Source organism: Calidris pugnax, unplaced genomic scaffold (genome assembly GCF_001431845.1).
Source record: "Calidris pugnax isolate Ruff unplaced genomic scaffold, ASM143184v1 scaffold5, whole genome shotgun sequence".
In the NCBI taxonomy this organism is placed as follows: domain Eukaryota; kingdom Metazoa; phylum Chordata; class Aves; order Charadriiformes; family Scolopacidae; genus Calidris; species Calidris pugnax.
In genome coordinates, this window is record NW_015090814.1 from 3778726 (window position 1) to 3793434 (window position 14709).

Below are 14709 nucleotides of genomic sequence, written 5' to 3' on the forward strand. Positions count from 1 at the left end.
TATTCAATTATGTTTGTTTTCCAACTCCCTCTTATTAATCTCATTAGATGACACAGAGGTGTCCTGATTTGCGGTATCAGAGGGTTACCAACCTGATTTAAGATGTGAAAAAAAAAAAAACATTTTGAGACTTAGAATGATAACAGTCTGAGTCTGAAAATGTTACCTATGCTACTAAACCCAGATTGTACATTTCGTCACCGGTTCCACCTTCAGGGGAATTTTGTTTGCACCATAATATCAGGGCCACCCTATCAGCTTGGTGCTTCCTCTTTAGTTGTACATCTAAAGGAATTTCTTTGTGTAGTGTGTGTCAAACTGCAGTTTTGTGACACTAAATTCAGCTGCGCAGCCTGCTGAAATGGTGGGAAAGAGTGGTCTTGAGGCTTTGAACAAAGAAAGAATTGGTGGAAATTTTTTAGTGAATTCCAGGTGAAAGTCTGAATATTTTCATAAACAAGCTGAATAGGAATATTAATCCTATAGAGGTTTCCTCTCAAGGGTTTTTCTACCTTGGTTAGTTTGAAACAACTAGTATGGGGCAGGCATGTGAATTGTGTTTATGTGGAGATTTGCTTTGTTTTGAATAATTTCTTTCATAGGGAGACATGATAATTTCAGGAGCACTTAAATATGTTGAAGACCATTTTGATTATAGTTTGTAATGTGATTTTCTTCTTTTAGTTCTGAATTGCTCGAGAAGATTTAAAGCCCAGCTATTTTCTGAAAGAAGAACGCTGGTATTTTTCCTTCGTTTCCAAAGAAAATAATCTTTTGTGGCAGAACTAGTGCTCTTTACCTTTCTGCTCTCATTTAAGAATTGAAGACTTTTATTTTAGCCAGTAAGAATAATGTTGAAGCATACCTTTTAAATTTATTTTTTCATTTTCTTGATTTTTTGGTCAGATTTTCTAAAGAAAAACTGTGTCAATTACTAAAAAGTTTATTACACTTACGTTCCTTCCACAAGTTTTCACTCAATTTTATATCATTTTTGGTTTGGCCTCATGAAGTGATTAAAAAACATAAATGTAGATGTCTGCCTGTCTTCTAAGTGTCTAAATGCCATTGTAGTCTATGGATATGTAGACAATACAGGCAGTGGAGCCTGGAGAGCAATTGTCATCTTAACTGGCTGTGCACTGGCTGGTCAACTGGGAGCTCTCTAGGCCCCCTTGACTTCTTCATTGGCAAGATCCAATATCAATGGTGATCTTGCCAATGGAGAAGTCAAGGGGGTCTAGAGAGTGCTGTATATAATTGTCTTAATTTGGAACTGCATCCCATCAAAACCTTGTAGTTTAAACTAAGCCACTTTGTCTCTTTGGTCAGGGGAGAGAGAGATAGATATATCTTTTGAGGGAAATTCACTCTACCTACTTTAAACATCTAATTTAAACCATGAAATGGGAGCATAATACAGCAAAAATCTGTGCACGCTCTGCCATAGTCTGTAGAAGTCTATACAGTTAAAGACAAAACCTCTAATTGTTGTGTAATGTTATCAATAACAGGGCAAGATAGAATGTCTCTTAATTAACTTAATAACCTGATAGTTACGTTCAGACATAGCTAATTAGAGCTTTCTTGTAATTGGGCCTATGATTAATAGACTGTGAAGACTGTTTCATTTGTATTAAATGCATGGACAGTCACAAAGAAATTAAAATTTGAGGCTGCATTGAATAACTAATAGAGCACCTCAGGACAGCACAATAGTGAAAGGTTATTCTCTTTATAAAGAATTAATTTATTAAGTAGCTAGCTTAGACCTGGTTTTTGCAAGATCTTTTGCAGTCTTATCAATATGTGCATGAATCTCTCTCTTGGAAATATCCGCAGATGAACTTTTGCAAGTTTCTTTTAAAACAGTCCATCTTGCATAGTTAATAAAACTAGTGAATGTAAAAGCACATGAAGATACCATTACAGAAGAATGGTTTCCTACAGATGAACATGTTTTAAAGATAGACAAGTTTCCTTTACTTTTTCTTATTTAAATTAGGTGACATTGGGAATAAATAGAAAACTTAGAAATTTGGGTTAGAAAGGCAAAAAAGTATAGTTAATATTTTTAAGAGGTATATAAGTATCTTACATTTTTGTTCTTATGCATAGATGAAACTTATCTGTTGAATTTTTCATCAGGAAATGGATCTCAGTTTCAATGATCTTGTACCATTTTTATTCTGCTGTTAATGCAGAGGCGGCTTCATTGAGACTAGTTGGTCTTTTTTCTTTTCTTTTTCTTGTGAAACCTTGCCTACTTAGCACATTGTGAGTCAGATCAGACTGCTGCTCACCAAAAAGGAATTTTATTTTTGTAACTTGTTGTACACTTTGCTTTTTCTTATTTAATACCTTCACTTTTGTCATCTTTTTTTTGAAACATTTAAAACTCGTAAGAGTATATTTAGACTACCATGTAGTATGCTATTCCTGCTGTCTATGAAGATGTCATCCAAGCAACAGATGAGAACATGAAATAAACTTTGGGTAATTTAATCAGAAGTTTATGATAGGTTTTCTCTTACTAAGGAATGGTGCTAGATGAGAATACAGATAAGGAATGTCTATCTGGGGTAATGTCTTTTCACCTGCAGGCAAGTATATGTTTTTACTTAAAAAATGAGCTGAGTGCTCACTAGGTAAAATTATTGCCTGTGTGACATTTTTTACTTTTTTTCTTGGGTCATTTTTGGTTGGTTTGTTTTTTTCCTCTTGCCCCTCCCAGCCCTCCACCCCATGGCATGGCCAAGCAACACAACACAGACAGGTGATGTATTTCCTTGTAATTGCCAATTTGTTGGGGATGACAAGAGGCTCAAAGGAAGCTTGAGCTTGAAGGGGGGCCTGAGCAGATGGAGTTATGTCCCTTGATGGACTGGGTGACAGAATTCGGTAGGAGGGCAAAGGTGGTGGGGATCATGGAGTTTTGATCCTACTTCTGGAATCTCTGACAGTGTGTGTGGCAGGAGGATATGGAAGGAGATAACACCTCCTGTATGTGAATGGGGATTTACTCAGAGAATACATCTGAAACTATTATCACAGCTTTTGTTATCGCTGGTTGGCATGGAGATGTTCTTTGCAAATTCTGCCCGTTTTGGGAACCCAGCTGTGGTAAGTTAGAGACCACTTTCACACCTTGCTTGGAGCAGCTTGAGAAGCAAATTCCTAAGAGCTTGTTCATTATACTTTTGCAACAGAATACTCATAGTAAAGCACTATCTCTTCTTTAAATGGCCAGCTTCATAATCTGAGTCACCTTTGTGCTATTTGAAGTTGTATTTACTTTTAATGACACCTCTGAAAGCGCTTGCGGCAAATCAGTTTGAGGCTTATTACTCAAATAAGTAGTATTTTTTTTGATCTGCGTACTATTTTCAGTTTATGAGGATTCCAGCAATGTTACTTCTTTTTTGCTTTAGGTGTACAGGATTGGTACAACTAATTCGTTAGTCTAGATAGATAAAAGTAGCTTGTATCTCTAGTTCTTTTAACTTTTCTAATTGCTATCACAGAATAGAACTGATTATGCTCTGGAACAGCACAGATCTCTACATCACTCAGGCCTTATTACTAATAGGCCTTTGACACTGTCTCCACAACATCCTTCTCTCTAAATTAGAGAGATGTGGATTTGATGGCTGGACTGTTCAGAGGAATTGGTTGGATAGTCACATCCAGACAGGAGTGGTCAACAGCTCACTGTCCAGATGGAAATCGGTGACAAGTGCTGTCCCTCAGGGGTCCATACTGGGACCAGTACTGTTTAATACTTTCATCAGTGACAGACGGTGGGATTGAATGCACTCTCAATTAATTTGCAGATGACACCAAGCTGAGTGGTGCAGTTCACACACCTGAGGGGTGCGATGCCATCCAGAAGGGACCTGGACAAGCTTGAGACGTGGGCCCGTGTGAACCTCATGAGGTTCAACAAGACCAAGTGCAGGGTCCTGCACCTGGGTTGGGGCAACCCCCAGTATCAAGGCTGGGGCATAAAGAGATTGAGAACAGCCCTGCCAAGAAGGATTTGGGGGCACTGGTGGATGAAAAGCTGGACGTGAGCTGGCAGTGTGCGCTGGTGGCCCAGAAAGCCAACTGCATCCTGGGCTGCATCCCCAGCAGCGTGACCAGCAGCGCGATGGGGGTGATTTTACCCCTCTACTCCACTCTGGTGAGACCCCACCTGGAACTCTGTGTCCAGCTCTGGAATGCTTAGCACAGGAAGGACATGGACGTGTTGGAGAAGGTCCAGAGGAGAGCCACAAAAATTATCATCGACCTGAAGCGCCTCTCCTATGAAGATAGGCTGAGAGAGTTGGGGTTATTCAGCCTGGAGAAGAGAAGGCTCTGGGGAGACCTTATTGTGGCTTTTCAGTACTTAAAGGGGGCTTATAAGAAAGATGGGAACAGACTTTTTAGCAGGGCCTGTTGTGATAGGACAAGAAGTAATGGTTCTAAAATAAAAGAGGGTAGATTCAGACTAGATATAAGGAAGAAATATTTTACAATGAGTGTGGTGAAACACTGGCTCAGGTTACCCAAAGAGGTGGTGGATCCCCATCCCTGGCAACATTCAAGGTCAGGTTGGAAGGGTCTTTGAGCAACCTGATCTAGTTGAAGATGTCCCTGCTTATTGCAGAGGGGTTGAAGTAGATGACCTTTCAAGGTCCCTTCCAACCCAAACTATTCTATGATTTTATGTTATCATTAGATAAAAAAGTGGTCCTTTTGAATAGGAGTGAATTTCACATCACTGTGGAATAGCACTTTCTTTTTTTTGGTACTTTGTAAAATTATGTTCTTTAGTGTTATTGCTGCGTCTCAGAATAAGGTAAAGAATCCTATAATCAGTTTCATTTTATTAGGTCTGTTTATGTTAATTAAAGACCATTTCTTCCTGTGACAAGCAAGTTAGTGATGGCAACAACCAGGTAGCATTTGTCTTATATTGACACGTAGGCATTATAAAATTTTTCATCTCTGTATTATTTTTTAATTAATTTTATAGTGTATTATTAATAGATTGTCACCCATGTCTTTAAAAAATTAGTAGTATCAGTGCATGTATCTCAGTAATTAAAAAAATTAATAGTATCAGTGCATGCAGCTCAGTTCTCATCATCTTGTTTTTATTAATCTAAGACAGAAAAATCATTTTCAAACCACAATTCAGAGAAATGATTTAAATTACAAGTCAGCTATCACAGGTTGACACTCTTCCTTTGGTGATAGAATCCTGTGCAGTGGGACTCCTACAGCTATTGTGGTCCGTTACAAGCACAAGCTTACATCTTTCCACTTGTCACTGATTCCTCATTTTGGCAGGGAAAAAAAGAAAGGTTTGCTCTTAGAGTGTTGCCAAGCAACCAAAATATGAATTACTCCAATTTCTGGATTTTTCTTGTATGAAGTATATCGGAGGGTTTCTCCTACCTTGGTGAGAGACAGTCTAGATGGAGATACACTCCGTAGCTTTACAATTTCTAAGATTAGTAAGTAGCAGAATTTCTCCCTGTGGAGTTCCATTTCAAAACCAAAGACGCTTTTTTGGGGAGGGGATGTCCCTGAAGGTAGTTTTCAAAAGCCATACTTTTTTTTGGGTGAGGACGATGTCCCTGAAGGTAGTTTTCAAAAGCCATGTCACAGATCATCATGTCTTCACAAAGACATGAGGCAGGGCATGTTTTCTCCTTTTTGTTTTCTGAAGTTAAATTTTGCCTTCTGAAATGAAAAGCTTGTTTCTGTTTGATTTTCACTTATCCCTGATTCTTTATACCACCACTTGAATGAAAGAATGGAAAGGCTTGGAGTGGACAACGATAATTTCCTGTGTCTTAATAATCCTGCATGCTGTTATTCATGTTTACTGTTATTTGGTCTATTACCTATTAAGTAGTTAGTACACAATTAACTGATGGTAATACCAAATAACTACCAGTATTTGAAAAATTATTTATTAAATGAACTTGTGTGGAAATGTCGAAGTGGACATAGACTTAAGTGTGTGGAAATTATGGTAAGATTTATACTTGGGGATAGATGAAGAGAGAATAAATGCACTTAATAACTTAGCAAGTTTTTTTTTGTTGTATTTTCCTGTAACTTTCTTACTTCTGTGGAGCTTTTTTGTTTTGCAGTGGCAGCCACAGATTTCCTGTAGAACTATGGGGATTTCAGGGTCACCTCCTACTTTAGTCATTGAGTTCCTCTCAAGGCACATGCCCAGTACAGAGATATATCTTATTTCTGGTTTCCTAATCTGTGATTTATGTGGGGGGAGCCAGGAAGAACCTCAGCAGCATTATGGAAAGTGCTTCTCTTCCTTTGGCCCTGCAAGGCCAGGGTGTATAACAGCAATTAAATAGTATCAATGGCATAGGAAGTGGTTTCCTGTTGTCATTGGGTTTGTATCCGTGTCTGCAGCAGTGTAATAAAATACTTACTCATGTCTATACAGTAATATTTTAGAGGAGTTGCTTTAAAAATGTCAGCCTGTTTTATCAGACCCTGGCATTCCCAGATATGAATGAGTTTTCTAACCAGGTTGTGGTTCCATCTCTGGGTGAGATCAAAAATGCACCGACCTTCCTGATACAGCAATTTCCAACGTGAAGAAACTTGAATGTGTGGGTCAGAGCAGAGATACTCAGTGGTCTGAAAATGTGCTTGTTCTGACTGGTTAAATGAATGGTATTCTGATTGTTTGGGGTAAACTTGAGCAAATAGCGGAGGTCAGATTGTTTAATATAAATTCCAGTTGGCAAATGACCACATACACTAAGAGCACCTCAGACATTAACACTTCATAGGGCAAAGCCATCAGTAGTTTGAGGAGATGGGTGTTTCCAGCTGTTTTCTTCAAAGTTGAAAACAGGTTTCTCTTTTAGAAATGCTCCTTTACTTTTGGGAAATGCACGATTAGTTCAGGTGGAATATCCCACTAATTTTTTGTTTTGTTTTAATTTTCTAAAGGAGTTGATGACCAAGCTGATAACAGAGACACCCGACCAGCCAATTCCATTTCTAATTGATCATCTTCAGTCCAAACAGGGGAACCGCAGTCAGCTTCAGAGAACGTTGTCTGGCTCTGCTGCCCTTTGGGCAGAGAGTGAAACATCAGGTATGTTCTGTGCTGGAAAGGGCTAGTCTCCAGTATAATCTGCCCAAACTTTCATCCATGGTTTTCAAAATGCACGTTTATCTACTGAACAGGTACTACCCTGTGGTTTTGAGCATGCACAGTAAATCCTGTTAATCCAGGAGATACTGAATTTAATATATAGTTGGCTGTCAGCTCAACCTACGTACGTATCATGGGAGTATGGGTCAGAGTTACAGGGTGGAAACAATTCTGGCTCAATGAAAAAGAAGGTGCATATGAGGGTCCCTGGATTCCCCTGCTGTCCTCTTTGCTTTTCCTTTTGCTTTGCTTTTTTTCCTTTTCTCTCCCATGGTGTGTTTGTGCCTGAAATTAGCCTCTGTCGAGGTATTTTCTTTAATAACACACATTTTTTAACAACCCGTCATTCCAACACTTATTACTACTTTATGAACTCCAGTGTGAATAATTTATGATTGTAGATCTTCAGAAGCATAAAAAAAATTCTGAAATAATATCTCCTCTGATTCTAAAGTAGAAATTTTAGCTTTGATATTCTGGTATGAGCTACTATTAGAATGTTGGTTTTGTATTTAAAAACTGACTGATGATCTGTTTCAGACTATAATAGATCTCAAATAGTTACCAGTAGTCAAAATGTTAGTTGCCTGTCATATCAACTTTTGATTTATATCAAATGTAAAGTTTTAAGCACAGGCAAACATGTAAGAGAATAAATAGAGGTTAAGGACTTTTTCATAACAAAAAATAGGATGTTATGTTTTTAATGAAAAACATATTAATGAATTTCTAAATTTTGATGTTTAGGAAATGGAAGAAATATATGAAATTTAACATAAATCAGATATAGGAGAATAAAAAGAACTGACTTTGCTTTGGACTGATAGTTCTTGTTTTTTCTGGATTAATAGTTTATTATGTCTTTGTAAAATGACCCTACGAATGTTATAATTGCCTGATTCGATTCTTTTAACAGAAAATAAAGGAACAAGGAGAGATTTTAGAAGTTATGATAAACCTTGGCAGGTAAATGCAAAAAAGCCTAAAAAGTCAAAGAGCGACCTTGCCGTGTCCAACATTTCTCCACCATCACCGGAGTCCAAGTCATGTAAGAGAGCTTCAATACATTGTTAATTTCTCCATACTTCCAAACCCATAATGTATCATTCTGTTGAATTTGGATTAAAGTGAAAAGCAAACTATGAGCAGTTGAAATGACTATCTACATATATATATGTTAAAGAGTTCGATTCTTGCTTTACTTTCACTTCAATTATGACTAATAATACCCTGTGTTGTCATCTATAGATAGAATAGAATTGTAGATAGATAAAAAAATAGAAGAATATCTGGGTGTCATGCACAATTCTGTGTTCAGATTCAGATGATTTGACGTTTTAGTTTGCATTGCCATTTTGCATGTGTAAAATCTGTTCTGTTTGTATTGGTCCTAATAACAGATTATTTTTTTTCAGTGGGTCAGATAATGCAAAAGTATGAATTCAGAAAGTTCAAGATCTGGGGACAGTGTCAGCAGAACACGTTTACTACTCTGAGAGTTGCTGAAGGAGTCTAAATGTACGCTGAAAGAAAAGGCAGAATAGAATTAGAGTGACTGAAGAGAATATTGTCAATGACCTGTAAAACAGAAGTAGTAAAAACAGAGACACTAAGCCTTAATGAAGTATAGTGCTTCCTGTGTACTGGCTGTTGAAGAAATTTAGGTTTTAAGCTTGATTTTTAATGGATTTTTTTACATGAATAAATATATCTGTAATAAACTTACATATGTATATATAGGTAGACACATACACAAGTGTGTAGACAAGATTTGTTCTCCAAAATAAATTGCACAATTATACATTCTTCTGTTGACTGTTGTAGCTTTTTGAAATTTTTATAATAGCCAAATCTTTTTAATAACTCAGAGTGTGATCAGGTGGACCAGATGAGAACAGAGATATATAGGATGCTGCAGTAGAAGGTTTGTTGTCTTTCCTCTAAAAGCAAGATAGAGAAGTCTAGACTTCAGAGGAGTCAAAGAAAAATCTCCCAGTGGCCTCAGTAGGTCAAAACATAGCACAGCAATGGGTAAAGTAAATCACAATAGATTTATTCAATAGATACACTGTGATTTTGGGTAAGTAACAGTCTTGTATAGTTATGAAACCTTTTTGATTGAGAAGAAGTAACTGTAACAAGTAAAAAATAGCTGCACAGGTAGCTGTATCCCATAGCACAGCTTTTCTCAGGACTGTATTGTCTTAGCAAGATTTATGGATTATTTTTTTCTGGAAATGGAGCACGTGTCTCTGTTGTTGGTATTTTGGGTAGCATGGCTGCTATTTAGAGTCACCTCAACAGGAGTGAGGAATGGGCTGAGAGTAACCTCATGAAGTTCAATACAGGCAAATGCAAAATCCTGCATCTTGGGTGGAATCACCCTGAGCAATAGTACAAACTGTGGTCTGAATGGCTAGAAAGTAGCTTTGCAGAAAAAGACCTGGGGTGCTAATGGAAAAGAACTTGACTATGAACCAGCTCTGGATGTAGACTCTTGTAGCAGTGAAGATGAGCTCCAGTCCCTAAAGGGGCCTACAGGAGAGCTGGGGAGGGACTCTGGATCAGGGAGGAGAGTCATAGGATGAGGGGGAATGGTTTTAAACTGAAAGAGGGGAGATTGAGATGAGATTCCGGAAGAACATCTTTCCTGTGAGGGTGGTGAGGCACTGGAACAGGTTGCCCAGAGAAGCTGTGGCTGCCCCATCCCTGGAGGGGTTCAAGGCCAGGCTGGATGGGGCTTGGAGCAACCTGGTCTGGTGGGAGGTGTCCCTGCCCAGGGCAGAGGGGTTGGAACTGGATGATCTTTAAGGTCCCTTCCAACCCAAACCATTCTATGATTAGCAAGAGTGTAGCCAGCAGTGTTTACTTTGCACTTTGGAGATGGTGTCTGGAGTGTATCATGATAGACGATGATGTACTGCAGCAAGTCCAGTGGAGGTCCACCAAGATGATGAGAGGGCTTGAGCATGTGATAGACATGATAGAAGATAGAAGCAAAGGACAACAGACAACAGAAAATATACTGTAGGGTGGTCAAACACTGGAACGTGTTGTCCAGAGAGGCTGTGGAATTTCCATCCTGGGAGATACTCAAAACTCAACTGGATAGTCGGAGCAGTCTGCCTTCAGCAGGCCAGTTTGGAGCAGCAGGTTGGACTAGAAGATGTGAAGAGGTCCTTTCCAGCCTAATTATCCTCTGATTCCGTGCTTTCCTGTTCACACCCTTTCCTATTTTTTTGTCCATCCCACTGGTTTAGGCTTTGATTTCTCCTATAATTTTCATGACTTACCTCTGCAAATATTTTTCTCTGCAACTCTTTGAAAATACCTTGTGTATTTGAATTACTTTTATTTTTAATGCCTATCACAGGGGTTGCTTTCAACCATGTGCCTTTTTACCAGCCACATCTTGCTTCTCTTATTTTCTGCCAACAACCAAATTAATACTGATGTGGTTTTGACACTTTTTTACTGGATTTATGCCAAAATCAGTGGGTATCGTATGCCCCTTGAACCACCCAGATCAGCAGCAAGCAAGCATGTTCACAAGCCATTTATTACTCTGTTTAGGTGTGAAAAGCATATTCCATTTGTTTTGTGCCTCAAACTTTTTTGGGTGTCATACTTTTTTTTTGTTTCTTCAAAGCCTCTCCAAAGAGGTAGTAAGAACTCATCTGAGAAACAGAATGTTTGGGCCTGCTGAGACCTAAAGATTTACTCTCAGATTTGGGTTTAAAACAAACAAACAGTCTCCCCACTCCCCAACCTAAAAGTCCCTCAAAACTGGCAAAACAACCCCAAAATTTAATGGAGTCATCATCTGTCATATGTTCTGTTGTAACAGCTTTGTCTTATAACGGTCTTGTTCAAGCGATCCTGAACTTGTAAGTTTATTCAGAACTGATAATTATCATTTCATAGGAATCTTTGGAAACATCAGGAGAATTATTTAATTGGGAAATAGTTTTTTCCTGCAGCAGATCTGATGTTGACTGCAGTGTGCATGTTATTCCTGCACAGATACCTCTTTTTTTTTTTATGCATTCAACTTTTTTACTGGAAAGATTCCTCCAGTACCTCCTCTTGGCTGCAACTGCAAGAAACCCAGAAACAAGAGACCCTGGTATCTAAGGGATCCGACCTCTTGTTTGATGTGTGAAAGAACATAATTAAGCAGAAGCTGCTGCTGTTGTCTGTCAAGGAAGAGGCTTGAAGCTAGGGCTCCTGGTGCGTGCGTGCGTGGGTATATAAAAATATATTTAATGAAGTGTATAGATGATCGTGCTCTGTGTTTGAAGAACAGACAGACTTCTTGCTTCCCAGCTATCTGCTTTTAGACAAAGTAGATTGATCTCTTCACCCCCGCCACATTAAATCAGGTCACACATCATCTTTTCATTTTGCTTCAGTTCATCATTCTCACCATATCCCATTTACAATTTACAGTATTATGTACTTCTAATTGCTCTTGGTCAGTCTAGGATTGTAAGCCATCGTTCTCTTAGCCTTATAATACCCAAGTACTGTGTAAACTGGTTTGGCTGTATTATCAAAGAATTCTAATCTGAATGCTCCTGCAAGATTTAAATACATGAATAATATTATGCTCAATAATAACACATGTATTTGTGTTCTCTGAGATGTAAGATGGTCATACAATGTGTTGATGAAATGTAGGATTTAGTGAGCAGCTGGTCTGATTATGTCTGCAAATCGTGTCTTGAAAAGACACATATATGTAGGTAAAACTAGTACTGATCTTGTACCATTGTCCAGTAGAAAATAAAGGTCTGCTGATTTCAGACAGGATTTATAACACACCGGTGAATGAATCTGATGTGCAATTGTTAGGGGAGTGTGCCACCCAAAAATTTCTGTCTGCAAATCATGTCTTGAAAAGACAGGTATATGTAGGTAAAACCAGTACTGATCTTGTACCATCGTCCAGTAGAAAATAAAGGTCTGCTGATTTCAGACAGGATTTATAACACACCGGTGAATGAATCTGATGTGCAATTGTTAGGGGAGTGTGCCACCCAAAAATTAGAAATACTGGAAAGCCTGGCATTTTCAGCAGGGGAGTTGGACTAGATGATCTCCAGAAATATTGGAAAGGCTGGCTTTGCAGTATTCTAAGATGAGATGGGGAAATCTCAGCTCCATAAAAAGAAAAAACTAAATATTTCTGTACAGGTGCTATGATGTAGAAGTAATAAATTTTCTGAATTGTAGGCAAATGATTTCATGAGAAAGTGTTATATAAATCTCTCAAATAACAGAGATGAGGTTGAGGCAGGTAATATGATGAGGGATTTAAAATTACTGATATGATGATTTTGGGGAATATGAGTGAGCATAATAAAGAGGAAGGTCAGAATATTATGAAAGGATTTTACTCCATCTGTAGTGACATATGCATGGAAATAGAATCATAGAAATGATACATGATGGGCTTCATACATACAGCAGAAGATCATGTATTTTGGATTTAAAATTACTGATATGATGATTTTGGGGAATATGAGTGAGCATAATAAAGAGGAAGGTCAGAATATTATGAAAGGATTTTACTCCATCTGTAGTGACATATGCATGGAAATAGAATCATAGAAATGATACATGATGGGCTTCCTACATACAGCAGAAGATCATGTATTTGAAAGATCTCAAGGGAGGCTCATGTGGTCTGCATGCTTCATACAAAACCATCCATTTGCAAATGGCCAGTGCTTGTTGATCCTATAGTTGAGAAGATACAAATTTATAGTTTCAGAACATTTGTAAGCAAGCAGAAGATGAACCTTGAAAGGAGAGACAGGTGTCACATGATGTAATGAAGTAAGTAAGAAGAACTATGTCTTCTCTAGAAGTAAAAAAAAATTCAGTCAGTTCTAATTTTGCTTAACTTACCTTTCAGTTTTGGTTCAGTAAAGTGAGCCAAACTCATTGTTGAAACAAATTGTATTGAAAATCAGAAATATTCCATGGCAGCATTTCTGGTTTGATACATTTTCACTGAAGTACAGAACGGTTCACTGAAACACAGGCTCTTGTACACCAGCATGGAGAGCAAATTTCCGTCATGTTTTTGACTGGTTTCCCACCATCCATCTAGTGAGACCCAGTCCAGGCTTCCTGTGTTTGTGGGACATTTCTCTGAAAGGAGGGACCAGATCATTTTCTCAGGAGCAAGGTGTCCTATTTTCCAAGGATAGTCTTGATACTCTCATTTTCCTGATGTGGATTGGTCCACATACTTGGCAGTTGATGGTCCTGGAAGCTCCACAGCTGTTGAGTAGAACTTATTTTGGTTTCAGCTAGCTTCTGACCCATCATAAAATCATATGTTTTCACAAAAATTCTGTTCTTTGGCGTTTTGAAAAATTTGGTTTGTTTCAAATAGACCTGGTATCAAATTCCAGTCTGTCGAAATTTTCTGCAACCCGGAAGCTCTACGCTTGGTTCATCTCTGTACATGCTTTTATGATATAAAATGATTGTCTGTATTTTGGTAATACCACAAGTTTTCTGTGGTGTGGTGAGTTCTTTATAAATGTGGAAAGAAAACTCTGTCAAACTGCTAGTAGGCTAGAGTGAGTGATGCTGTAGAACATAGTGTTGGTACACTGAAGGGAGGAGATGGCTGAAAAAGCAGGCAGTAAAGGAGAATGGGACCTCAATGTAAAGCAAAGGTGAGTGAAAATAGACCTTATTATGGAATTTCTTCTCTAGTTTGCTAAATATTTATCTTTGCAGTTAGTAAAAGTTTAGAAAGAAATACTAGGTGGAATAGTTTTTGATCTGTAAATAAGAAAAAAAAATAAATACCAAAGTTGTGCTCTTAAATAAACATTAATTATACTAAGGTCTATGAATGGAGGAAATTTTTCATCACACAAAAGTTTAGATAACTTTTAATGAACGTTCCTATAATTCCTGGTTCCTAAACCAGGAATTATAAATTTAATGATTGGCATTTAAAAGTATCAACAAAAGTTACAAGATGTCCCTCTGAGTAGAGTCTATTCATACTCTAATACCTTAAGGCCTGTGTCTGTTCACTAGGAATCACCATAGTGATTTATTTCCATTGTCCCCAGAAGGAAATACATGTCTTTTTTGAACACAAAACAGAACTGGACTCTGACACTCCAACTTGCCCCTCTCTTCCCTTCTCCTTATTGAGGCTTCCTGTGTCTCTTTCCTCCTACTTTTATCTCTGTAGGTCCTTTAAATGTCTCTTTTGTCTTCTGTCTTTGACAATGGCTGTAATTGCAGTCTAATTTATTCACTTCCCTACTGCTTACCCAGGTTCCTGAGTGGGTGTTAAAGATCAGACTACACTCTGGCTTGTCAGACTCTGTATAGGTGTCAAGTTTGAAGATGGCTTGGTTTATGTCTACGGGAGATGGAATCACATTCTATGTGACAGAGGGACTTAAACATACCATTTTCCCACCTCTTTACATAGAAAAGATGACTGTTGACTTAACTTCAACTTTCCCACGTAGAGT

General features: G+C 38.1%; 1 protein-coding gene across 6 annotated transcripts in view; it reads left to right on the forward strand.

Moving 5' to 3' along the window:
• LOC106886591 (chromosome unknown open reading frame, human C8orf34) overlaps positions 1-14709 on the forward strand; it is a 231210-nt gene that overhangs the window by 33010 nt on the left and 183491 nt on the right. For 5 of the 6 annotated variants that reach the window (XR_001411693.1, XM_014939659.1, XM_014939661.1 and 2 more), the window contains exons 1-2: positions 6989-7132; positions 8109-8240. The exons of the other annotated variant lie outside the window; for it this stretch is intronic. Coding sequence is in view for 4 of the 5 variants with exons in the window: in XM_014939659.1 (XP_014795145.1) it covers positions 6991-7132; positions 8109-8240 (274 nt within the window). In the remaining variant the exon portion in view is untranslated. Of the gene's footprint in view, positions 1-6988; positions 7133-8108; positions 8241-14709 lie in introns of those variants that run through there. 6 annotated transcript variants of the gene reach the window in all.